The sequence below is a fragment of the Heterocephalus glaber genome, unplaced genomic scaffold, assembly GCF_053883595.1.
Source record: "Heterocephalus glaber isolate CG9 unplaced genomic scaffold, H.glaber_assembly_v1.0 deba00001610, whole genome shotgun sequence".
NCBI classification, from domain to species: domain Eukaryota; kingdom Metazoa; phylum Chordata; class Mammalia; order Rodentia; family Bathyergidae; genus Heterocephalus; species Heterocephalus glaber.
Window position 1 is genome coordinate 24,958,329 of NW_028258381.1, and position 26,186 is coordinate 24,984,514.

Sequence of the window (26,186 nt, forward strand, 5' to 3'; positions counted from 1 at the left end):
TCTGAATTAGATTGAGAAGGTGACATGTTATTACTTTTCTTCAGGCTTTGTTTGCCCAGGGACAATTAGCCTTCGTTTCTAATAGTTTTGCTATTCCTCTAGTCTCCATTTTTCTTTTCTTTAGTCCCCTCTAATTGCATTATTTGAGACCTTAATATTGTATGCTTTCAAATGCATGACATTCTTTATGTTGATTTCCTTTTCATTTAATGCTGAAAGGAAAGGTTTAATAAGCTGTTTTCCTACCACAGGTTTTATGATGGTCAACAGCCTGTGTTAGCTATCACAGATCCTGACATGATCAAAACAGTGCTGGTGAAAGAATGTTATTCTACCTTCACAAACAGGCGGGTACGCATCCATTTTAAACATCTTCTTATTTACTTACTAACTCAATTTTGTCATGAAATACTTATAAATTTATAGAACATTGGCAAAAAAGAATAAACCATGGGGTTTCATATAGTCTTTGTCCTGTTTTACCCAGTGGCAGTGTCTTGCGTAAGTACAAATTTAGTATACACTTGTAACTATAGCAATAGGAAATGATACAATCCACACTTTCCAGTTTCTTGTGCTCTCCTTGTCTGTGTGTCTGTAGGTGCATCCAAATTCATCACATGTGCACATTTGCATAACCATCAATGCAGTCAACAGTCAGAACTATTTCTTTAAAATGAGGCTCTCCACTGGGCCATTAGAATTATGACATGTAGTTCTCCTTTCCTCTTAACAAGAAACTTTTTTTCACAACAGTTGTCCGCCTTTGGAGGACGCAAATAAATCTATTTTTCCTTTTATGGTTGTGCTTTTGTTGGCACTTCTTTAAATTCTTTACCTGAACCTTCTGTGCTGTTGTTTTGCTGTCCTAAATATTACATAGTTATGTGCTTTACATTTAAGCATGTGATCTAGTTAGTGTTAACTATTTTATAATGTATGAGGTTAAGGTCAAGTTTCTTCTCTTCTCTTTTAGGCCCAATGTGTATCACAATTTTTCAACACTGTCCTTGGGAAGGTTGCTCTCCTTCCACTGAGTCACTTTTTTTTTGGGGGGGGTACTCGGGATTGAACTTGGGTCCTTGTGCTTGCACAGCAGGCAGTGAAATCACTGAGCTAAATCCCTGGCACCCACTGAATCACTTTTGCATCACTGTCAAAAATCACTTGGGTCTATGTGTGAGGATCTATTTCTCATTTTCATTTAGATCCCATTTAATCACTGTGTCTGTTCCTTCTCCTGTACCGCAGCCATTATTATTGCAACTATAGACTAAGTCAACATAATGCAGAATGATTCTTCCCATCTTATTTTTTATTTTTCTGAAAAATTTCACCTATTCTTGTTTCTTTGCCTCATCACAAAAATTCAGAATAAACTAGTCTATTTCTACAAGGAAACTTGCCAATATTTTTATGACTTGAATTTAATTAATAGATAACTTTGGAAAAAGTCATTATCTTTACTATGTTGAGTTTGTTGATCCATGATTGTCATGTACCTCTCCATTCCTTTATGTTTTCTTTGATTCCATCAACATTTTGTAGTTTTCAGCACCCAGACTTGTACCTGTTTTTCTAGGATCATACCCAAAGTATTTCATTTTCTTTGAAAGTATTAACGACAGAAATGTATTTTCAGGTACTCCCAACTTATCTTAGAAATGTGGCTTGTTTTTGTGTTTTACCTTCCTATCCTGAAACCTTGATGAAGTTATAAGTTCCAGAGATTTTTGTGTATTACATGAGATTTTCTATCTTAACTTCTATTTTAGAATATATTTTCCTTTCCAAGCCATATAACTTTTGTGTTCTTGTCTTATTGCAACAGCTGAATTTTTAGTTCAACTATGATGTTGAATAAGAGTGGTTAGAGTGGATATTAGGAAGGATGCAATATTTAATCTTCCTTATTCTACCCAATTTTAACTGATGCGGATAGCTTTTGACAATTTCTGTAGACGTCCTATTTTACTTTTTTTTTAACATGTATTAAGTGTAGATATTATGAGATTCAATGTGCTACTTGCATTCACATGCACTAATGAAATTCAGCCTCCCTGTAGCCACCTTCCACAGCTTCTTCCAAACCTGTTCTAATCACTATCTTGCTTTCAAATGATGTTATTTTAACTTGTATTTCTGTGTCTAGGTGACTGAGACATTTTGAGTTGCTCCGAATGTTAGAGTAAAAGCATTTGGTGTTTTGCCAGGAAGAGCCTTGTTAGTGAAAGTCATGTTTCCTGTTAATTGTTTATTGAATTAAAGAAGTTTCCTTCTTAGTATTCTTAATTTTTGTCATGAATAACTGTTGGGAGTATCCATTTTAATATAGAATATATTTTTAGATCATGGTGGTAAGTTTCAAGGAGCTCGCATTGATTTGTCAGTTCCAAGGTGGGAGATCGAGTCATGATTCTTGTTTTCATCTGTCCCTGGAGGGAAAAAAATTAAAAGAAAAGAACTTTCACGAAATTATCTTGTTTCCCCAGATTAACATTTAGAGTCCTAATCCTTTAATATTAAGTATAACTATTTATAAAATCACCGTATCTAGGCTTTCCATTATCAAGGTGCTCGTGCCCTATATAAACACAAAGACAGAACTGGTCTAAGGCAACCTACAGTTGTCCAAGGGATCTGGTATCTTTTATTTATCTATTTCCACTTTGCTCTACCCAGGAGAATGTGGGAGGTTTTGGTACTCCCTGTTACCTTGAAGAAGAGTTTCCCAACCATGGGGAAATTTTGCAGACATTGAAGTGCCTCCAGTACCTCCGAGAAAGTTATTCATTTGTAATAAACATTTATTCAATGTCTGACATAGGGCCAGTCACCTGACACACAGCCAGTGATACATTTCTACAAATTCATCTAATTGTGGGAACCTCCAAAACATGCAGGGCAAAATATCTTTTTCTTTGTACTCTAGTCTTTTGGTCCAGTGGGATTTATGAAGAAAGCCATCAGTATATCTGAGGATGAAGAATGGAAGAGGATAAGAACACTGCTGTCCCCAGCCTTCACCACTGGGAAACTCAAGGAGGTAATAAAATAAGAGGACTTTTAATAGGAAGCTGAAGGAATGAATCTGCAGACCTATAGAAGTTAAGACCCTAGTGCCTTTCCAAAGGGTGATGCTGTGGATTTGAACTTCCTAAAGATGGCATTTTAATTTATGCTCTCCAATATACATTATAAAATTCAGTATTAGGACATAAAATATGTCAGAAGCACATTCATAGAGATACATCTACCATAATATACATGCCCACACTAATAGGTTTTTGAATATGTTTATTATAGAGTAAGTCTATCAGAATAAAATTCCACCCAGGTTATCTACTTCTGGCAAAGGCAGATCTGCTTTCTTAGAAAATTCTAGAAAAGAAAGGATATTTACTAGGAGTTTTGCACTTTATTTTTATTGATTTACTAATCCTCCTTTAATTTTTACTTATGATTTCAATTACGAAAATTCTACTTTATAAATATCCCTATCATGTTTCTCAGCAGATGGTCCAATTTAAACTCTTTTAAAGTCCAAAAACAGATTCAGTATAAATGACAAGTTATGAGTTCATCTTTGGGCAAGCCATAGACTATAGGGCTTGAGTATCCTCATCTACTTAAGTTGTGGTGTGTTTGTGTTTTGTGCTTAGATGTTCCCCATCATTGAACAGTATGGAGATGTACTAGTGAAAAACCTGAGACAGAGAGCCAAGAAAGGTGAACCTGTCTCCATGAAAGAGTAAGTAGCAGCGCATCAGTTGGGCTTCTGAACTGTCATGAGAGTCTCCAGCTTTCTGCCAGAGAACTGAAATTTCCACTGCTGAGTAACTCCAGTAACCTGAGCAAAGCAATAGTGTTGTGTTACAGTTTCAACAGGCCATCCAAGAAAGCACATTTTCCAAGAGAAAGTTGGGAAGTTAGGGGAGAGTCTTCCCCCTATTTACAGGGATCAAGATTAATTTAGGTGCTTAATGATGTTTTTGGCTATTCTGGAGGACAAATATATAGTTTAGAAAGAAGAAAATATGATAGTGCCAAACTTGTGAGTGTAGAGGATAGGAAGTGGTGGCAGGAAAAGGCAATTTTAGTTATCAGGAGATCGTTCATGGGCCATAAAAGTGACAGTGTAGAAATTAACTTAAACCTCTTCATGAGAAAGATTTATAGAGATTGCCATAAAAGCATAAATATTAAATCTTCTCATCACTTCTTGTTCCTTTAATGTCAACAGAATGAAGGTTCTGGAGAGGTTATGAGTCAGGCAACTACATCATTTATTGGTAAACTGGAAAATTTGGACTTATGTAAGAGTTATGAGTGTAAATTGAAATTGGACTGAGCAAACAGAAGACATGTGGTTACTTAAATATGGGATCCTACAAGTCCAAACAGGAGAGATTTGCTGTAGCTTTAAATTAGGAATAGTCTTGGTTTCCATATTCTGCAGGAATGTTTCTGCCCTGAGGGCAACTCAGATTACTGGAGTAGGGGAAGAACAGATCTATCAGGAGCTTGAACAAAAGATGCTCCTAGCCACTCAGAACAGGATGTTACTGTTGTGTGATGTGTGAAGAATAAGCTATGTGCACAGGCTCTAGGATGAATCAAGCCCTAGGTCTGTCGCCTTTCTTTTTTCCCCTAGAAGAGTCAATTATTCCACCCTTGTCCTGATGATGAATGGTGTTTGCACATCCCACTCACATGATTGTAATTTATCTGTATTTGTCAGTTTAAATCACCTTATGTCTCTGTCACCCCTAGCAAAGGGGGAATTGCATCATTGGCCCTCAATAAGTACTCAACAAGAGTGAGTCAGAGGAACATAGAGTGTGCAGATTGTCCCACAGATAGTTCTGGCAGGGTGTGGGTCTCTGTCTTTCCTGGTCATAAGAATCTACTCCCACATCTTACTCAATAAGTAACAGAAGGATGGCAGAGAAGTGCAAAATTTAATTTTTCATGTCTTTCTCTACTCAGCATCTTTGGGGCCTACAGCATGGATGTGATCACTGGCACATCATTTGGAGTGAATGTCGATTCACTCAACAATCCACAAGATCCCTTTGTGGGAAAAGTCAAGAAGATCTTAAAATTTGGTATTTTTGACCCACTGTTCATGTTAATAAGTATGTGGACTACTGTTTTATTCTTTATCTCTTTTTAAATAACAGATTGATTTATTATTCACATACCATGTTACTTCCCCATTTAAACTGTAGAATTCCATGGTTTTTTGGTAAATTTAAAGATTATTGCAGCCATCATCACTACCAATTATAGAGCATTTTTATCAATTTGAAAACCTGTACTTTGTAATTATCAGTTTCCTTATCCTCCTCTGGCCTAGACAAATATTAATCTCTTTTCTAATTCTGTAGATTTGTCTTTTCTGGAGATGTCATCTAAATGGAATTGGATGATACACAGCCTTTTGTGGTGACTTCTCACATTTGTCACTGTGTTTTCAAGTTTCATCCATTATGAAGCATGCATCAGTGTTTTACCTCCTTTTATGCCCAAACAATATCCCCTTGCACAAACGTAGCACATTCTACTGATCCATTCATCACTTAACATACATATGGATTATTTTCATCTTTTGGCTACTGAGAACAGTGCTGCTAAGGATGTTCTTCTATGAGTTTGAATTTGAAAAAGTATTGTTAGGTACTTTTCCATTTTATTTTTAATGTTAGTGGCTCATGCCTGTTGTATTTAATAGTGGGTTTTATTTCAACATATTTGCATATGCATATGACACTCTTTGATTAATTTAATCTCACATTACCTCCTCCCCTTCCTCTACTCTCCCTTGCATCCCTTCCACTTCCCTATTAGTCTCTCATCTACTTTCCTGTCATTTCTTCTTTCTTTTTGTAAATATTTTTTAGGATTTTACATATGGGAGAAAACACGTGACAGTTTACTTTCTAATTCCAGCTTATTTTGCTTAACACGATGATCTCCAGTTTCATCCGATTGTCTGCAAATTGCAGGATTTGACTTAATCACTTTTATGAACAAAAATATTCCATTGTGTGTATATACCATATTTTCTTTAGCCATGCATCCATTGACAGACACCATAGTGTCTGTCAGTTTAGTTAATTGTAAATTTTGCCACAATAAACATGGATATGGAGGTGTTACTGTAATATGGTAACTTCAATCATTTTGAGAATATACTGAGGAGTAATATGGCTGTATCTACTGGCAGCTGTAATTTTAGGGGCTTTTAAAGAAACTTCACACTGACTTTTTTTAATTCATTAAGTTTATTAGTACAAATCAGGTATACATTATGATTGCATTTATCATTGGGAAGTTGTACCTGTACAAGATATATCTTGGTTCTTGTTTTTCCCATTTCCCTTCCCTCCCTTCCACCCCTCAACCCCTCCCTATTTACAAAAGCTTTGTTTCCATTTTTCCTTCTTTTCTCATATTTTTCTTTCTCTTCTTTCCTCCCCACCCCAGCTTGCCTTCCTGTTTGAACTTTTTCTTCCCATTTCACAATATCAATTATACATTTTGGTCCTCATTTACACTTTCAGTCCCTCACACTAGAGAAACAATTTGGTATTTACACATGTGTCCTACTTATTTCTCTTAAGATTATGGTCTCAATATGCGTTCATTTAGCTATGAATGTCTCACATTTATCCTTCTTTTGGCTAATAGTACTCCATTATATAAAAAAATCTTTTTAGTCCATTCATCAGTTGATGGGCATTTGGGTTGATTCCAAGATTTAGCTATTACAAGCTGTGCTGTTATAAACATGGTCATTCATATATTGCTGTGGTATGATGCTTTGAAATCTTTTGGGCAGATACCCAGAAGGGGAATAGCTAGGTTGAATGAGACCTCTAATCCTAGGTTTTTTGAGGAATCTCCTCACTGATTTTCAAAGTGGTTGCACCAGCCTACACTCGCACAAATAGTGGATAAAGATTCCTTTTCCCCACAGCCCTGCCAACATTTATTGGTTGATTTCTTGACAGCAGCCTTTCTTTCTTTCTAGAGTGAGATGGAATCTCAGCATTGTTTTAATTTGTATGACCAGTGATGTTGAACATTTTTTTCATATGTTTATTTGCTTCTTCTGCTTCTTCCTCTGAGAAATGTCTGTTCATTTCAGATCCCTGGTTTTGGATTGGGTCTTTAAATTTGGGGGTCCGATTTTTTAAAGTTCTTTATATATTCTAGATAGTAGTCCTTTGTTTGAGGAAGAGCTGGTAAAATTTTTTCCCACATTGTGGATTATATCTTTGCTCTGTTGTGGTTTCTCTTGCTGTGCAGAAGCTTTTTAATAAGACAAGATCTCACTTGGTGATTTTTTGTGCTAGTTCATGTGCAATTGAGGTTTTGGTAATAAAGTCTTTCTACACCAATGTCTTCAAGAGTTCTGCCTCACCTCTCTTACAGCTGGTTTAGTGTTTCTGTTTTAGTGTTTAGATCTTTGATCCACTTTGATTTTAGTTTAGTGCATGGTGAAAGATGTGGATCTAGTTTTAATTTTTGGCAGGTTGAAACCCAGTTTTTCCAGCACCATTTATTAAAGAGGCTATCTTTCCTCCAGTGAAGGTATTTGGCTCCTTTGTCAAAGATGAGGTGGCTGAGTGTGTCTGGAGTTGTTTATTCATCTTCTAATCTGTTCCACTGGTCCTCAGGTCTGTTTCTTTGCCAGTACTATGCTGTTTTTATCATAGTAGCTTTGTAATATTTCAAGCTGTGGATTATGATACCCCCTGCCTTGTCTTTGTTGCCTAGAATTGCTTTTGCTATTCTAGGTCTCTTCTGGTTCCAAATGAATTTTTGAATTGTTTTCTTAAGTTCTGTGAAATATGCGGTTGGAATTTCAATTGGGATTTCATTGAATCTATATAGCAGTTTTGGAAGTATGGCCATTTCCATTTCCTGATTCCCTCTTCAATCTCTTTTTTGAGAGTGCTTTAGTTTTCAGAGTAGAGGTCTTTTACTTCCTTTGTTTGATTGATTCCTAGATATTCCACGTTTATGAATGCTATTGTGAAAGGAGTTGTTTTCCCAGTAACTCTCTCAATGAGCCAGTTGTTTGTGTACAGGAAAACTATTGATTTTTGAGTGTTGACCTTGTATCCAGCTACTCTACTGAATTTGGTTATTACGCCTAGAAGACTTTTGGTGTAGTTTGGGTTCTTCTATATAGAATATCATGTAGCAAATAATGACAATTTAATTTCTTCCTTTCCTATCTTTATTCCTTTTATTTCTTTCTCTTGTCTAATTGCTGTGGCTAATGTTTCCAAAACTATATTGAACAGAAGTAGTACGAGTAAACATCTTTGTCTTCTTCCTGATTTTAGCATGAAAGATTTCAGTTTTTGACCATTTACTATGATGGTGACTGTGGCCTTTTCATGTATGGCTTTTATCAGGTTGAGATAAAGACCATCTATCCCAATTTTCTGTACTTTTTTTTTTTTTAATCATGAATGGGTGTTGGATTTTGTCAAATGCTTTATCTGCATCTATTGAGATGATCATATGGCTTTTGTTCTTGATTCTGTTAATGTAGTGTATTATCTTTATTGATCTATGTATGTCGAACCATCTCTGCATCGCTGGGATGAATCCTTCTTGCTCAGGGTGCATGATCTTCTTGATGATCTGCACTTTGTTTGCCAGTATCTTATTGACGATTTCCCTTGTGGGACTGCTTTCATTGTGTCCCATAAATTCTGTTATGTTGTATTGGCTTTTGTTTTCTTTTCTCCTGTGTCTTCATTTCTCACCTTTCTTGTTCCTATTTGTCCCATTTTGTTTTTTCTACATTGTTTTCAGTTTTATAGGAGTGTGAATATGGTTTCTAGTTTTCCTATTGCTGTTAGTTTGTTCTGCTCTTGTTTTTGTTCCCTCTCTTTTTCCCTCCTGTCTTCACCAGCTTCCTGAAGTTTGCATTGTTTTCCTGTGTTCTCTAGCCTTACTTTTAATCTTTCCCTCTCTTTCTATTTCTCTATTTGCCACCCCCAACTCATTCTAAATCTCCCCCACCCAAGGGCAAATTTGCTATATTGAAGGAAAAACTAAGTTTCAACCTGCCAAAGATTAAAACTAGATGCATGTCTTTCACCATGCACTAAACTAAAATCAAAATGGCTCAAAAATCTAAATATTAAAACAGAAACACTAAACCAGCTGGAAGAGAGATGATAGCTACTCCAACTGTGATAAGATAAAATCTCAATGTAGTTTTGATTTGCATTTCTCGATGGATAAAGATGCTGAACATTGAACATTTTAGATACATTTATTAGCCTTGTGTACTTCTTTTGAGAAATCTGTTTAATTCATTTGCTTACTTATTACTTTTGATTTTTTGAGTTTTTGGTGTTGATTTTTGAGATCTTTGTATATTCTGGATATAATCCCCTGCCAGAAAAGTAGCTGGTAAATATTTTCTCCCATTCAGTACAGAATCTGTTTACTCTGTTTATTGTTTTCTTTGCTGTGCAGAAGCTTTCTAATTTGATGTAACTCTATTTGCTAATTTTTGTCATTATTTTCTGTCTCATTAGAGTCCTTATCAGTCAGCCTTTGCTCATGCCTATGACAACTGTTTCCCTATGTTTGCTTCTTGCATTTCAAAGTTTCAGGTCTTACACCTGTGTCATTAATTTACTTTAAATTGATGTTTGTACAGGGTAAGGGATAGGGATCTAGTTTCATTGTTTTATGTATGAATATCTAGTTTTCCAGGTACCATTTGTTAAAGAGATTATCTGTTCTCTAAGGTGTATTTTTGACCCCTTTGTCAATAACCAGACAGCTGGAGCTGCATGAGTCTGTTTCTATTCTGCAATCTATTATACTGTATTGTTCTATGTGCCTACTTTTGAGCCAGTATCATACTGTGCTTTTTACTATGACTTGTACATAATTTAAAATTAGATATTGTGATGCCTCCAGCCTTGCTTTTTTTTCTTTAGAATTGTTTTGTTGATTCTGGATCTTTTAGATTTCCTCATGAATTTTAGGATTGTTTTATCTAATTCTATAAAGAGTGCCATTGCTATTTTGATGGGGAGGATATTGAATTGGTAGATTACTTTTGGTGAAATGGCCATTTTAACAATATTAATTCTGCTAATTCATGAACCCAAGAAAGGGATACTTCAATATATAAAATCAATAAATGTAATATTCCCCATAAATAGAAATCAAATGATAATGTGAAAAGAAGCAGAAAAAGCCCTTGATAAAATTTAATATCCCTTCATGGTAAAACCCTAAAAAACTAGGTATAGAAAGATCTTACCTCAGTATAGTAACAGTTATATAGAACAAAACTATAGTCAACATCATGTTAAATGAACAAAACTAAAAACATTTTCTCTAAAATCAGGAAAGAGCCAAGAGTGTCCATTCTTACCATTCCTCTTCAATTTAGTACTTTAAAATTCATCCAGACCAATTATACCTGAAAAAATAAATTAAAAGATACAAGTAGAAAAAGAAGAACTCAAATGATTCATATTTGCAAGCAATATCATCCTTTAGTTAGAAGCCCCTAAAAACACCACAAACAGGGGTTTGGACATGAAAACAAATTCAGCAAAAGTTACAGCATGCAATATCTTCATTTAAAAAATCAACCCAATAGCTTTCTTATACACCAATGATGAATCCACTGAGAAAGAAATCACAGAACAATTTCATCTAAAATAGCTTACATAAAACACCTAGGAATAAGTCTCACCAAGGGGGTGAAAAACAATGAAAATTACAAAACACTGTAGAAAGAATTTGGAGATGACACTGATTTTAGTTCTTTTGCCTATACACTCTGACTCAAACTGCTGGGTTGTGTAGTAATTGTATGTTTATTAAGGTACTGTGGATGTGTTTTTCACCATAGTGGCACAATTTTAAATTCCCACCTTAATGCATGAGGGTTCCCATTTTTCCACATCTCATCCAATACTTTGTATTTCCATCACTTAGCGTATAGCCATCCTGGTGCATGTATAGTAGTACTACATTGTGATTTTGATTTGAATCTCTCTAGTCATAATGATATTGAGTAACAATGAATATTTTTATGTCCTCTGTAGATAGATGTCTCTCCAAATTCTTTGCCTTCTTATCACTAAACTATTGTTGTGGTTGAATTGCAAGATTTCTTTATATATTCTGGATAGAAATCCTGGAGAGATATATCATTTGCAATTTTTTTCTCCTACTTATAAATCTCATTTTTTTGTTTGATCATGTATATTGAAGCACAATTATTTTAATTTGATGCAGTAGAATTTAGGTATTTTTAGTTTTTGCTTTTGCTTTGAGTTTAAAATCTTAGAATCGATTGCAAAGGTGAGACCATGAAAGCTTACTGCCTTCGTTTTTTTTTTTCTGAGAGTTTATCATTTTAAATCTTATATTTTCAGGTGCTTTGTTGATTTTGAGTTAGGTTTTGTTTGCAGTTGAAGTAAGGGGCAGGTTTATTCTTTAGCGTGGGACTGTCCAGTTATCCAAGCACCTATTTTTTTAAAGAACATCCTCCCCAACTCAATTGCCATGATGCCTTCCTCAAAATCCAACAAATCATATGCACATGTTCATTTTGTATTCTAAATTGTATTTCATTTATCTAATTTCATTTATCTAATTTTCTACTTGCACCGGTACCATATTGCCTTCACTTTTATAGCCTTGTGGAAAGTTTTGATATTGGAAATCATTAATCATACAACTTCATTCTCTCTTTCAATCTTGTTTGGACGCCTTGAAATGACTAAAACATTTGGGGCCAAAGTTTGCCTCAGTATTTTGGGCCACTTAAAATTCCATACGATTATTAACATTAAGTTGTCATTTTATACAAAGCAATCAGTTAGGACTCTGGCAGAGAATGCATTAAATCTACAGGTGAATTTTAAGAGTGTTGACATTTTAATAATAATAAATTTTCTAGTCCATGACCATAGCATGTTTTGCCTATTCATCTCTATCCTCTTTAATTTGAACAACACTTTGTAGTTTTTAGTATATGTCACTTTTTTTCAAGTTTATCAGTAAGTATGCTACTTTTTGATATTATTGTCAGTGGATTTGTTTGCTTTTGGATTGTTTCTTATGGTGCAAGAAATGTAATTTATTTTTATGTATTAGTCTTATATTTTGAAATGGAGCTATGTGACTAAAAAGTGTGAGAGAGGTATCCTTGTCTTTTACCTTACCTTGGAGGAAACCACTAAGGTATTACTATTATGTGAGCCATAAATTTCTGATGGATGCCCTTTACCAGTTGAGGAAATTCTTCTATTCCTAACTTACTGATTTTGTCTTTTCTTTTTTATTAGTATATTCTTGTGAAGCATAATATATTCATCATGATGAATTGGTAATACACATACTGCATCTCTATCTTCTTTACTTCCCTCTCCCTTCCTTTCTCCCCCATCCCCAAACCCATTTGATTTTTTTGAATAACAAAAGGGTGTTGTGTTTTGTCAAACTGTTTTGTGCATATATTTCATACAATGTATTAATTCTAAAGTGTATACTACCTAGTTATGGTATACGATCATTTTTATATGTTGGTGGATTCAGTATAACAATATTGTGTTTAGGATTTTCTTCCAGAAATACAAGATATATTAGTTTCTAGGTTTCTTTTTCTGTGGCATTATTGTTCTTGTTATTAGGACAATATTGACCTTATGAAAATTTCAGCAAAGTGTTCACTCCTGTATTTCGGACATGTTCCTGAATAGTTCTTGTTAATTCTTTAAATATTTGTTAAAGTGCTCCATTGAAATGATGTATTTCTTAGCTTTTCTTTGTAGATAGTTATTCATTTTAAATTCTGCTTCATTGTATGTTACAGATCTATGCATATGGTATATTCATATTTCTTTTTGAGTCAGTTTTATAATACATGTTTTTCTCTGATTTTGTTCATTGAATCTGTCATATTACTTATATCATTATTCTAATAATCTGATTATCAATAGAATTCCTTTATATTCCTCTGTATATTTTTGAGTTCATAGGATTTTCTTTTTTCAATTTTAATTTTTTATTAGTATATGGTTGTAGCACATACAGATTACATTCCTTGTGGAAAGTTGATACCTATACATAATATACCTCAATTATTTTTTTGTCCCCTGTCCCTCCTGTCTCTCCCTCATCTCTAGATTCCCTTCCATTTGAAAAAGATCCATTTTGCTATTTCCTATTATCTGTCTTTTATTTTGCTCTTTATTCATATTTTTGATTTCTCATATAAGAGAAAACATGCACTATTTAAGCTTCTGTGTCTGATTTATTCCATTATTTCATTAATGTCAATTAATTTTAATCAGTTTATTTCTGATCTTTAGATGCTAGTAATTTCAGTCATTTCTTTTTACTTCTGGGTGAATATAGGTAACATTTTGCCAATTTGGTTGATATTTTCAAAGTAATATTAGTTTTTATTAATTTCTTCAGTTGTGTTTTATTTTTTATTTCATTAGATTCCATTGTGGTCTTTAATATTGTCTTCCTTGTGTTTGCTTAACTTTATTTGCTCTTTTTTCTTTAGTGATCTATGGTATTAGGTGTGATTATTAATTGGAGATCTCTATTACTCAATAGTTATAACTTTCCCTGTGAGCTCTGCTTTTCATTCATCATACACTCATTTTATTCTCCATTTTTTTAATCTCAACCAGTTTGTAACAATCCTTTTTATTTTTCTTTGATCCATCGATTATATATGTGTGTATTTAATTTCATATATTTGTGAGCTTTCCAATTATTTATATCTGTTTTCATTGTATGCTAGTTGAGAAACTTTTCCTGCATTAGTTCTACACTGACTTCTCTTTCTTGAACAGCATGATTAGTTATAGCACCAGACTAAAGCCTGATCTGTGCAAAGTGACTGTTCTAATCAGCCACAAAGGAGAAGAGGTCAGCGTTCAATCCTCCTCCTCTGATCAGTGCAGATGTGGCCACTGATGACACCACTATGGTGGTGGCCCTCTGCGATGTGCCCTTGCTCAGGCAGTAGCCTGCAGCCCAAAGAAAGTGTCAGAAAGAATAGCTCCACGTGAGAACTCTGATAACTTAATAACCAGAGTGGTGTACAACTGTAATTGCTCCAGGTAAATTTTGCATTTTCACTGTTTCTTTTTGTCTTTCTCCACAGTATTTTTTCCATTCCTTACACCAGTGTTGGAGGCATTAAATATCTCTATATTTCCAAGAGATGTTACAGATTTTTTAAAAATATCCATTGAAAGGATGAAAGAAAGTCGTCTCAAAGAGAAAGAAAAGGTAAAATTTGATGGTAGTTACATGTGAGTGTTCACTTGTTGATAATTTATTGGACTGTATCCATATGATTTCTCATTTCTTTCCTCCCTTCCCTTCCTCCCTCATTCCTTCCTTCCTTCTGATTATCTTTTCTTCTGATTCTTTGTCTTCTTTCTCTCTTTCACTCTCCTTCTCTTTCCCTCTCCCCTCTTTTTCTCTCATTCATCCCGAGCACATTTTTATTTTTTATTATGAGAAGAATTTCATTAAATCACTAAATTTCCCAGGCTCAGCTCAAATTTGCAACCCCTCCAACCTCAGCTTCCCAAAGAGCTGGGTTTACAGATGTTCACCACCATGCCTAGCTTATATATACGATTTTTGCACATTTCTGTATTATCACATGCCATATACAGGAACCTAATAATCTAAATGATCGTAAGCATTATATATCATAAATATAAGATAAGATTAATAATATCAATAAGAATGAAAATAAGGAAAGGGAATTTAGAAGAAGAGGGAGAGACTAAAAAAGAATCAAGCTGTATTATGTACAAGTACCCACTGTCCAAGATGATTGTAAGCTGCATGTACTGCAAACATGTACTAATAAAAAAATAAAAATATAAAGTTAGATGAAGAGCTCTAAGAGAAAGAGAGATCTTGTATTTTAGAGAAAGTGCAGACTGAGTCAGAGAGAAAGTATTTACAATTAAATAATAGGCATGACAATACTAGTTTGTCATGGCGTGCATATTGTTGAGATATACTCTTTACAAAGTTTCAGCAAAAGGAAGGGTTGCACACTGTTGGAGGGAAGGTAAATTAGTAGAGTCACGGAGAACCATACACAAATTTCTTAAACTATTACCATATGATCCAGCAATTCTCCTATTGGGTATATATTCAAAGGAAATGCAAGCAGTACATTGAAAAGACATTTTCACTCCCATGTTCACATCACTAATTTTAAACATTTTTATTGATAATAATAATTGTATATATTACTGGCATTACATGTTGTATTGCCATGAATCATTACAGCAATGTTCACAATACCCAAGAAATGGAAACAGTCTAAGTATGCATCAGTGCCTGAATGGATAAAGAAATTGTAATACATTTACAAAATGATACGCTATTCAGCTATTAAAAAGAATGAAATCCTGTAACTTGCAACATGGATTGAACAGAAAATTGTTGTATTAAGTAAATTAAGCCACCCACAAAAAGACAAGTACCACATGATCTCATTCATATGTGGAACCTAAGAAACGTTGATCCCATAGAAGTTGAGGGTAGAATGGTGGTCACCAGAGAACAGAAAGAGTTGAGGGAGGATGAAAAATATTGATCTATGAGTACCAAGTTAGGTTAGGTAAGAGCCAGAAGTTCTCATGTGCTATTGTACAGTAGATTGGCTATAGATAAATATAATGTACTACATATTTTTAGTAGCTAGAAGAAAGGATTTTGACAGTTCCTTCAATGGATAAAAATTCTATTTGTACCTTCATTTCCCAGGCACTTTACTTTCAGATCTTATATTCACAAAGAATCATTTTATGTTTCCTGTTATCTAATGGACAGTCCTTTGAGACTACCTGATGCAGTTTGTTCTCTGTTAAGTTTGAGCCCATCATGACCTTGAGTGGCCATGGGACTTCTCTGGGTTTCACAGCTTTGCCTTAAGTGGGCTGTACACCATCATAGGGATGTCTTTAGTCAGGGAAGTATGACTGGGTATCACTAAAAATTACGTTGCATTCCAGGACAGTGGTCTATTTCAAGATGGGTTCCTAAAGCCTACAGATGAGCTCTGGAAATGGTAGATTAGTCTATGGGCCACTGATTAAGAATTAACATCCAGGACTTCATTCTGAGTAAGCAGGTGTGACAGGAGAAGGAGCTGCCACTCTCTGACCAGGAATCTGTGTTCAGGAAGCAGACAAGTCAGGATTGGGGAGTTCAGAGACTGAGTGCTATTGGAAACAATGTCTGGTTTTCACTCAGGTAAAAATCTTGCTCTCCAAAGTTTGTAGATCAGTGTTTATTTTTTCACCAATTACACAGGCAACCTCAGCGAAAGTTTTATAGCCTCAGAAGGAAGTTTTATATTGTACTGTGCTGATTTACTTCTGAGTTCATGATTGATCTTCTGGGTTTGAAATTTCTTTTTCTGTTTCTAGCACCGAGTGGATTTTCTTCAGCTGATGATAAACTCCCAGAATTCCAAAGACACAGAGTCTCATAAAGGTAACTAACAATGCCCCAAAGGCTAATGATGGTGAATCCGAGAGAATGGGCATTGTTCTAGAAATGTACAGGAGGGTTTCCAAACAGCAAAAAGTTTCTGGATGATTGCAGAAAGACACATTTGGATATTCTACACAGTAGTTAGAGGCACATTCCAGGAACATGAACAGTAATATTCAAATATTGAAGTCAATGTACACAAGCGTTTCATGCCTGGATAAAGTCAGTGGACTTGGGTCACCCATATCAGAACAAATGCTGGTTATTAGCCACATCCAGACCCACAGAATCAGAATCTCTGTCTGGAAATTTGCACCAATACATCTAAAAAGAAGGAATAGTCTCTGAACAGTGGTGATGTTCACTGTGAATAATGGTGGAAGTGTTCATTAGCTTAATCTGCTGCAAAGTGTTTAATTTTCCTCTTGTAATTGGTAAGTACCTTGTGAGGAAAACCTTTGGAACTGTGTTAATACCTTCCTTTATACTTTCATCTACCATCCTTATCATCAGTGGATGGTTTTGGAGAAAAATCATTATTGCTATGATTGTTATAAAATGATGAATTTCTAACTCCATCATTTCTCACATATTTATAGGTTAGCTTTTCAGTGTAGGTCAACATGCCTTTCTTTCTTTGTTTCTTTCTTCCTTTCCTTCTTGCTTCTCTTTCTCTTTCTTTCCTTCCTTCTCATCCTCTTTCCTCCTCTGCACTTCCCTTCCCCTCCTTTTCATTCCTTACCTGCCCCATCCTTCCTTCCCCTCTCCTAATCCCCGTCTCTTTCCTTCCCTCCTCCCACCTTGCCCCTTCTCTCTCCCTCTCCTCTCCTCCACACCCTTTCTTTTCCTTTTTTCTTTCCTCTCTTTTCCTTTCCTGTCCTCTGTCTTCCTTCCTATATTTTAAAATCTCTTTTGTTTAAATAATGTTGTATAATAAACTTATTTTCTTTCCATTACTATTTATTTTGATGCTCAAATTCTCAGGTTTGACCACTGGAAGCCCTTTCAGTTGGGCTTCTGAGTTCTTTCTAATTCTTTTCCTTTTTATTGTTTAGTTTTAAACTAATCTTTTACAAAACAAAAGGTGGGACCTAGATGTGATTATTCAATAGTTCCTTCCCCTCAAATATTTCCCTAATTGATAGCATTTTTCTGTGACATAATTTCACTTTGATCAATTTGAAGCTACAAGGGTGTAACAAGAATCTGATAAAATTCCTGAAATTGCAGTTCATTCCAAAGAAGAATAGACTGACTACATCACACCCAAGTAAATATATCTATGTCTACAAATATATCGACCTGTTTATTCTCTTCTATTTGTCTAGTTCAATATTGAACTATTGAACATTATTGAAGGAAATAGTCTATAATTTCTTTTTGGTACTGGGGATCAAGGAAATAGTCTATAATTTCACTGTTCAATACAGTAACTTCCAAATACATTTGGCACATTTGAAATGTGACACTAAACTGACACTAAAGAACTAAAGTATAAATTGTATTCCTTCTTAATTAAAATTTAAATATTCTTGTGGGACTAGTGGCTAACAGTGGACATCAAAGTTCTAAATTTTGACTTTCTAATTAAACTTCAATTCATTTTTTGAAATTCATGCTCATTGGAAGAAAGACATTTTAGTAGAATTTTCCACAATATCATTACAAAAACTGTTATTATCATTAGTAAAACAGAACTCTGTAGAGCTCTCAAGCTTTTATTTTGCAATGTATTTAGTCTTGAATTTTACGATTGGACCAGGCAAAGTGTTTATTTCAAGGCTTTGGATATGTACATTACCTACTCCATTCCCTGATCACTGAGACCAATGCCTAACTGTACTTAGCTTCTCTCAGAAGAAATTCAAGAGGAGAAACAACATCTATCACAAGGGCTGTTGTGAGATTCAGTAGAGAAGAGAGAGTGGGCATATGCTAAAGAAGAAGACATCTGAGCCATGATTGAATAGTGTTACTAATTTTGCTCACCATACCCTAATTTTTCCCATATTTCACTCCCAACTTCTTTCTATTCAAACATTCTTTCTTTTGCTACTCTAACTCCATTCGTTATACTAGGGTCAATCACCACTATTCTACCTGCTTTCTTTCTCTTTGGTTTCTGTACAAGAGTGGCGCCCCAGGTACTCTTATGCTTGATGCTTCTGAAAAGTTGTTACTTGGGTGAGGTTGTAGATATAAATCACCATATTTTGAGAAAGTTCAGATTTTAATGTGGTAAATCTTAGGTGGGTTTGAGAGCCTGTGTTTCTAATCAGCTTCCAGATGCAGCTGATCCTGAGTGTCTGTGGACCACACTGAGTACCACCAGTTTCACTGATGCCCAAAATTGTTCACAAAGTTTCCCCAAATATATTGAGATGAATAATTCTTTAATTTCACAGTGATTGCTTAGTATTGAAAATCTTTCAAAGTGTTTCCAGCTGTTTTTAACTAAGATAATTTACATTTTTCCTAAGAGAATACTATCAGCATTTTTACACATACAAACTAGTTTGATCTTTATCCAAGGGGCACACTACTTAAACTTTGTATATTGCACAGAAATAACATCTCTTGAAATTACTCAGCTGGGTTGCTGGTGAAGTTGGCATAATGAGGAACAAATGACCAAGAACCCTGTAGATCTTGAGAAATTAAATTAAAATTATTCTTCCTTTTCAGTCCGTGTTAAATAGATAAAAAAAGAGGACACCACTCCCAGTGTGACTCTAAGTTGCTTTTTCATTTTTTTACCTGGGTATTTGTGCATTATATTTGGATTTCTCTTCATCTGTATTGTGATATTATACATTAACTGGCTTTCCCTCAAATGTATTTCCTTTCCCATCAGCTCTGTCTGATCTGGAGCTCGTGGCCCAATCAATTATCTTTATTTTTGGTGGCTATGAAACCACTAGCAGTGCTCTTTCTTTCGTTATGTATGAATTGGCCACTCATCCTGATGTCCAGAAGAAACTCCAGCAGGAGATTGATACAGTTTTGCCTAATAAGGTGAGTGGATGGTACCCAGAAAGCAAGGGAAGCATTAAAGTTATAATAATAACCTCTTAATCAGTGTCTTGGCTACATTCTCATTGTTGAGACAAAATACTCCACACCCACTAGTTAAAGGATAAAATGTTTATTTCAACTCACTGTTTGTAGAGGTTTCAGTTCATAGTCAGCTGACTCCACAGCAAGGTGGCATGGCAGAGGAGAAACAGTGCATGCCAGGGCAGGCAGGAAGCAGTGAGAAGCAGCAGAAGCAAGCCTTCATTTCCCTTTTATAATATCCAGGCTACAAGGATTTTGGGTGGTGCCATCCACACCCAGGGTGGGCCTTCCCATTATCCACACCCAAAACCATGTGAAACCACTCAGTAGACTAATTTAGTACAACACACCCTTAATCCCAGCATAACATACCATAAATCCATCCAGCTCTGAAAAGCCCCACTTATCAATGCATGAGGCTTTGGGAACATCGAGATACAAGCCATAATATTCCTCTCCTGGACCCGCATGCACATCCATTTATGCAAAAGTCATTTAGCCCATCGCTAAGATTTACTGAAGTCCTAATAGTCTCATTATTGCTATAAAGTCCAAGTCAAAAGTCTCCTCTGAGATTTAAGGCAAACTTTTAGCTGGAAGCTCCCATAAAATGAAAAGCAAGTTAAACACTTCCAATATATAACGGCACAGGATAAACATTCTCATTCCAAATAGGGGGACAGAAGAAAAAAATGAGATCAAAGTGCAGGGACAGACCCATGGCCTTTTCAAAGGGTAGAAAATGCAGGCTCTGTGTGCCTATGAGTAGCAAGCAGTTTTCAAGCAGCTTTATGGTCTGAAGCTGACAGCTTGTGGTTTTGACACCTGCCTCTGTGCAGGCAACACTGTCTTTCCTAGTGCAAGTTGCCAAGCCTACACAAATTCCCCTGTTAGCCCATAAGACCAAATCCCTACCAAGAAGCCCAATATCCAATCAATCAAGTGTTGACCCTTAGGGCAGTGGAGACAGGACTTGTACACCATAAAACAGGTCTTCTCTGGCTCCTCTTCCTCTTTCTATGTGACAGAGAAAAACAGCCCTGGAAGCATGAGTCTGGTGACCTTTAGTCCCCAAACCAATTGGATGTAACAAAAGCAAGTCCAAAATCCAGAAGGACAAACATTAAATCCTGTTGTTCCATGCCTAATATCCAGTGCAATCTGTTACAAGATGTGAACCCCAAGGGGCTTATGCCCCTATGGTACTGCTGGTGGTTGTAGCTCTCATGGCTTCTCTCTTGGGCCAGCCTTGCTCACTCCTTGTGGTTCTCCTCCATCTCTAGTCTCCCAGGGTCTCCACTGAAACTTCAGTTTCACATTCACAGTTTCACATACCGCCCTCTCAGGAGTACACTACCTGGCTTCATAGGCCATCTTCTGAAACCTGGGTGGAAGCCTTTCTGACCCTAGAACTCTTGCATTCTACATGCACCTAAACCAGTACCACGTAGATGATGCCAAGGTCTGCTGGCATTCTAGAACATGGTGCTCTGGGATTCTCTTCTCAAAACAATGTCTTCCACCTTTCAAATATTGAGGCTGCAAATGGTGGTATCCTTCTGATTATTTTGATATTCTCAGGGCATACTTTCTATTATTGAGTTCCAAAGTACTTGGATTTTTGATGCCAGTTGTTTCAGCATCAAGGTTCTTCTCTTCTACATTTTTGCAGGCTGCACCATTTCAGGAATTTCCTTTCAGGCCAAACACAAAACTATTAAAATCATTGTGCTGGACTCTTTGCTCTTGATTCTCAGCATAAATCTGGCTGAAGTCCCCAACAGTTGACATGCCTCATCATTAGATTACCTTGAATTTTCTTTTGCCAGATTAATTAGTCTGCCACACTTAATTTCAGACTCAGGCAAAGTCTCTGGACAGGAGCAAAATGCAGACAAATTTTCAGCCAGGGAATAACACACATGATCTGGAATCCAGCTGCCAATGGAATCATTTCCAAATGAAACCTTTTGAGCCTGGTCTTTTCCAGCTGCATGCAGTCACTATTCTGGTCTTCTGATCTCTGACCAGAATCTCCCATCACACTCACCTCACTGCATTCTAGGGCTGCTTCTTCAGCCATCATCTCTAAACCTTTCCATAATACGCCTTCAAGCCAGTTCCAAAGGCTTCTGAAGCACTTGGCCAGGGAGTATCACAGCAAAGACCCCGCTTGTCTGGTACCAAAATCTGTCTTGGTTACTTTCTTGTTGGTGTGAAAAAATACCCAAGGCACATAAATTTAAGGATGAAAGGTTTATTTCAGCTCACAGTTTGTAGAGATTTTACTCCATCACCAGCTGGCTCCAAGGCAGGATGGTATGGCAGAGGGACATGGCAGTGTAGGCAAGAGGCAGTGAGCAGCATCAGGAGAAGCAAGTCTCCTTTTCCTTCTTATGCTATCCAGGCTATAAGCCTTTTCAGTGGTGCCACAAACACCCAGGGTGGGCCTTTCTATTACTCACACCCAGAACTATGCTAAAACACTCAGTGGACTAATTTAATACCAGACACTCTTAATCTGTGTATCAAAAACCATAAATGTATCCAGCTTCTTAAAGTACCATCTGTCAGTGCATGAGGCTTGGAGGGAGGAGCATTTAGATACAAGCCATCACAATCACTTTCTAAGAGAATTGTTCCCAAATTTTTAAGCATTGAGTGTCATCACCAGCTCTATAAATAAATGATATGCAAAGAGAAATGCAGAAGAAAATATATGTCATGGATGCTATTCACAGAAATAAAAGCTCTTCATTAAAGTGTTTCAGTTCTGTTGTATTCATTATCTGTTATGATAATATCTGATAGGAAACATCCACAACATCTCTACAATTATGAGCATTTTCAGTCAAGTGGCTGATTAGTTGACTCTTCTGATACTGTTGGACATAGTTTGGCCTGGCTGTAGGCCCATTGAGGCTGGACTTGGCTAGGATGGGTAGGATGACTCAGCTCTGTACACAAATCCTCATGTATCACTTATAGAGGTAGACATGAAGAATCTAACTTGTGATCCAGGGTGTCTGGCTCCTGACTCATGAACTTAACCTATAAAATAAGGCCTCTCCATTGTCTTACCAACAGATAGTCACATAGTTCCCATGCTTTTTCTCATCTCTGCCTAAACTGATATTTTGTGGAGTAAAAAGACTTGGGGCTGACATGGCTGGTTAGGCAGTGAGGTGGCCACAAAGTATCTTCTTCCTAGGTCACAGTGAAGTTCTGAAACATCAAACAGGAGACTGGTCTATCCACAGAGACTTGGCTGAGTGTGGGTCCCATCCTCCTCAGAATTTTGAAATAGACTGAAGGTGTGTGCCCTGGTTGCACCCTTTTGTGACCTTTTGTTACATTGGGAAAGTAGGTACTAGTTATCCCCCAAATTATTTATAGAGTTTTATAGATGATATAATGCTGTCAATTTTAACATATGAGGAAAAGAGTAACCTTGCTAGTCTTATATGCTATAATGTTCCTTAATTTTTTTTTCAATATAACCAAAAACAACTGTACAGGAATTTCCAACTAGAAACAAGGATTTCGTCTTTTTTATCTTCTATTCCTTGACATAGAAATGCAACCCCTCTGTTAAAAGATGACAGTGACTTCAGCATATTTTTCTTGGGTGTAACTGTCATAATCTATTTGTCATGTTTCCTCACATGAGAAAGAAAAGCAGTACATGTTAATGTTGAGAATTTCAGGGTCTGGGCTGCAAAATGTCCCAATGGTCTCCCATATGCATAAGTACTCTACACTTCTGAGTGGGCCATTAAGCAGGTCAAAGAAATTGATAGTTATTAAACTGTTTTCCCAGTGTTAAGGTACTTTACCAACATGAGTTAGTCTTTGGACTTCCTAAGACTTTACAGGTACTGCATAGCCTGAGTTGAAAGATAATGCCAAAATATAATCCATGAAAATCTATCTCTTCCCAGACACCTGCCACCTATGATGCCCTGGTACAGATGGAGTATCTGGATATGGTGGTGAATGAAACACTCAGATTATACCCAATTGCTGGAAGACTTGAGAGGGCTTGTAAGAAAGATGTTGAAATCAATAGAGTGGTCATTCCCAAAGGGTCAGTAGTGCTGATACCAACCTATGCCCTTCATCGAGATCCCAAATATTGGAAAGAGCCTGAAGAGTTCCACCCTGAAAGGTAAAGGGCCCTTGGGAAAATAAATTCTCCCTGATGCAGTCTGTTCTGAGTATGCTAAAACGTCTCTTACTGGACAGGAGCGTCATTTTTGTGTTGAAAGATTAATTTTTTTGCCATAGGCTTATGTCAACAAGATTGGAAACTCCTCTAGGGGAAGGCAAATAGAAAAGATCTATCGCTTGCAACTCATTGCAAAAGCACAGTGCGTTTTCATGTCCAACCAAAATCTTCTATATACAACAGCTTGGGGGTTGAGGGTATCAGTGACAATCTCCAATCAGTAAATATTGTGGTATTTATGTTTGATTAACATTTTTCTTGTTCTCTAATGGAACCAGGTTCAGTAAGAAAAACAAGGGCAATATTGATCCTTACATATACATGCCTTTTGGGGCTGGACCCAGGAACTGCATTGGCATGAGGTTTGCTCTCATGAACATGAAACTTGCTATCATCAGAGTCTTGCAAAATTTCTCCTTCCAAACTTGTAAGGAAACACAGGTAAGACAAATCTTTCTGTACAAATAATGATTTACCAAGAGATTTTTTTTTACTAAAACCAGGGTAGTTTTTAAATGACAGTATATAGTTGCTCATTATTATTTTTATTCCTTTGTTCTCTCTGCCCAAAATCTCTTTTGAGCCATTTCTACAATTTTAGGATCCTTTGGTTTTGGAGTTTTAAGTATGTGGCTTTATGAAGACAAAGTGTAAAGTATCTTCTAAACTCTCTGCAGGGTGGTATGGCATGATTATATGTGGTCTTTTTGCACTTGAGGAATACTTAAATTCAGCTTTAAGTCATTTGCAGATGGCTCATGTTGTGCACAGTTATAAAGTGCAATGCTCATGTTGTCATGTTTGAATGGTGCTCTCCTTATCACAGCTTACAGAAGCTCCCTCACGACAGTGGTCCATTTCCAGGACTCATGTATTTGAATATGCAACTCCTCTCTGGCTGTAGGGTTTTTTGGGTGGTAGAGGGGAATAGACTTGGTTTTCACGTTATTAGTAGCTTCAGGCCAGCTGTGTAGCTGCTCTGAAAGTGTAGATAAATGGCCTTAACCTTGCAATTAGGGCATTCTGGCATACCTGGAATGAGGTAGATACTTGCTGTTATCTCTTAGGTAATACTTTTCACACTTCATGAGGATTTGCTTTCTTTCCTTATCCTGAGATCAGAAGGTTACTGTGTTGGAGGCTCACAAAAATTGAAGAACATGACCAGTGAGAATTGGTAAAGAATTAGTTAAAAAATTATAGGACTCAAATGTTCCCCATTTACATTATCATTCAAAGCCAAGAGGAGATGTCAGAAAACCACAGCAAAGCATAATTGTCCTGAAGGCCTCTTTCCATCATCAAACTGAATAGTTTTAAATGATAAGAGTGACTAGACTGTAGCAGTGAAGGACTGTCCATATAGTTGAAGTGTATAATACCTGCTCAGGCTTCCCTCTTAAGTCTCAACAAACACCAAGTTAACTTTTTATGGCTTTCACAAAATAATTTGCTACACTGTCTAAGGATCAGATTTAAATTTTAAAGCTTATGACATTTACTTTAAATTATATATATATGGCAAAAATAATTAACATGATTTAGTTTTAGACCTGGTACAAAACAGGTGTTCATGATGTATTTTTTAAATGAACAGATGGATTAATGTTTTCATTATTCTAAATCTTGACACAGCTTATAAAATAAATATAAGCAATTCAAGGTACATTATACTTAAGACAATTTCAATGTATTTGTGAATCCTTACTATCTTTGCTGTACATTTTCCACTTGCTACTGTTGTTGTTGGTCCCATATTGATCATTTCCCCATGTTTGTCTTACTGTTGCAGATCCCTATAACTTTTAGCAAACAAGGACTTCTTCAACCTGAGAAAGAGGTTCTTTTGAAGGTTGTGTCAAGAGAGGAGCCCTTAAGTGGAGCCTAATTCTTCCTACAATCTGCTATATTCTCTTCTTCGTGGAGGCAGTGTCACAGAATACTAGTGACCAATTTGTGAAAATAATTTAGAAATTAAAATGGACTTAATCTCTTCCACTTGATGAGTGAGTGATTGAGATTCTGGACCTTCGTTGTGCTTGCTCACTGTGTGTTTAGAGTATTATCTATTGTATCACATTAGTGGGAAATAGGTACACACACATTCCTGGGTCATGTGATGATCTCTATCCTCCCACACAGGGGCAGAGAGATGGACAGTGGTGTTCATGGGGGCCACTCACCCACCAAGACAGGCCTGAGCTACAGACCTGAGAGCCCTAAGATCATCGAAGCCCTCTCCCATGATCCTGCCTGAGGCCAGGCTGTGCTGAGGGCCTGCTAAAACCTAGACTCTGTTTTGAAAGGGCCTTGGACTCCAGAACATCCCACCACAGCCTGG

General features: G+C 36.3%; 1 protein-coding gene across 1 annotated transcript in view; it reads left to right on the forward strand.

Moving 5' to 3' along the window:
• LOC101700489 (cytochrome P450 3A9) overlaps nt 1–25,843 on the forward strand; it is a 34,957-nt gene extending 9,114 nt beyond the window's left edge. Inside the window, exons 4-13 of the mRNA XM_004840240.4 lie at nt 252–351; nt 2,933–3,046; nt 3,663–3,751; nt 4,990–5,138; nt 14,195–14,322; nt 16,494–16,560; nt 19,415–19,575; nt 23,559–23,785; nt 24,124–24,286; nt 25,638–25,843. Coding sequence (XP_004840297.1) covers nt 252–351; nt 2,933–3,046; nt 3,663–3,751; nt 4,990–5,138; nt 14,195–14,322; nt 16,494–16,560; nt 19,415–19,575; nt 23,559–23,785; nt 24,124–24,286; nt 25,638–25,733 — 1,294 coding nt within the window. The 3' untranslated portion in view covers nt 25,734–25,843. The remainder of the gene's footprint in view (nt 1–251; nt 352–2,932; nt 3,047–3,662; nt 3,752–4,989; nt 5,139–14,194; nt 14,323–16,493; nt 16,561–19,414; nt 19,576–23,558; nt 23,786–24,123; nt 24,287–25,637) is intronic.
• The last annotated feature ends 343 nt before the right edge of the window (nt 25,844–26,186 follow it).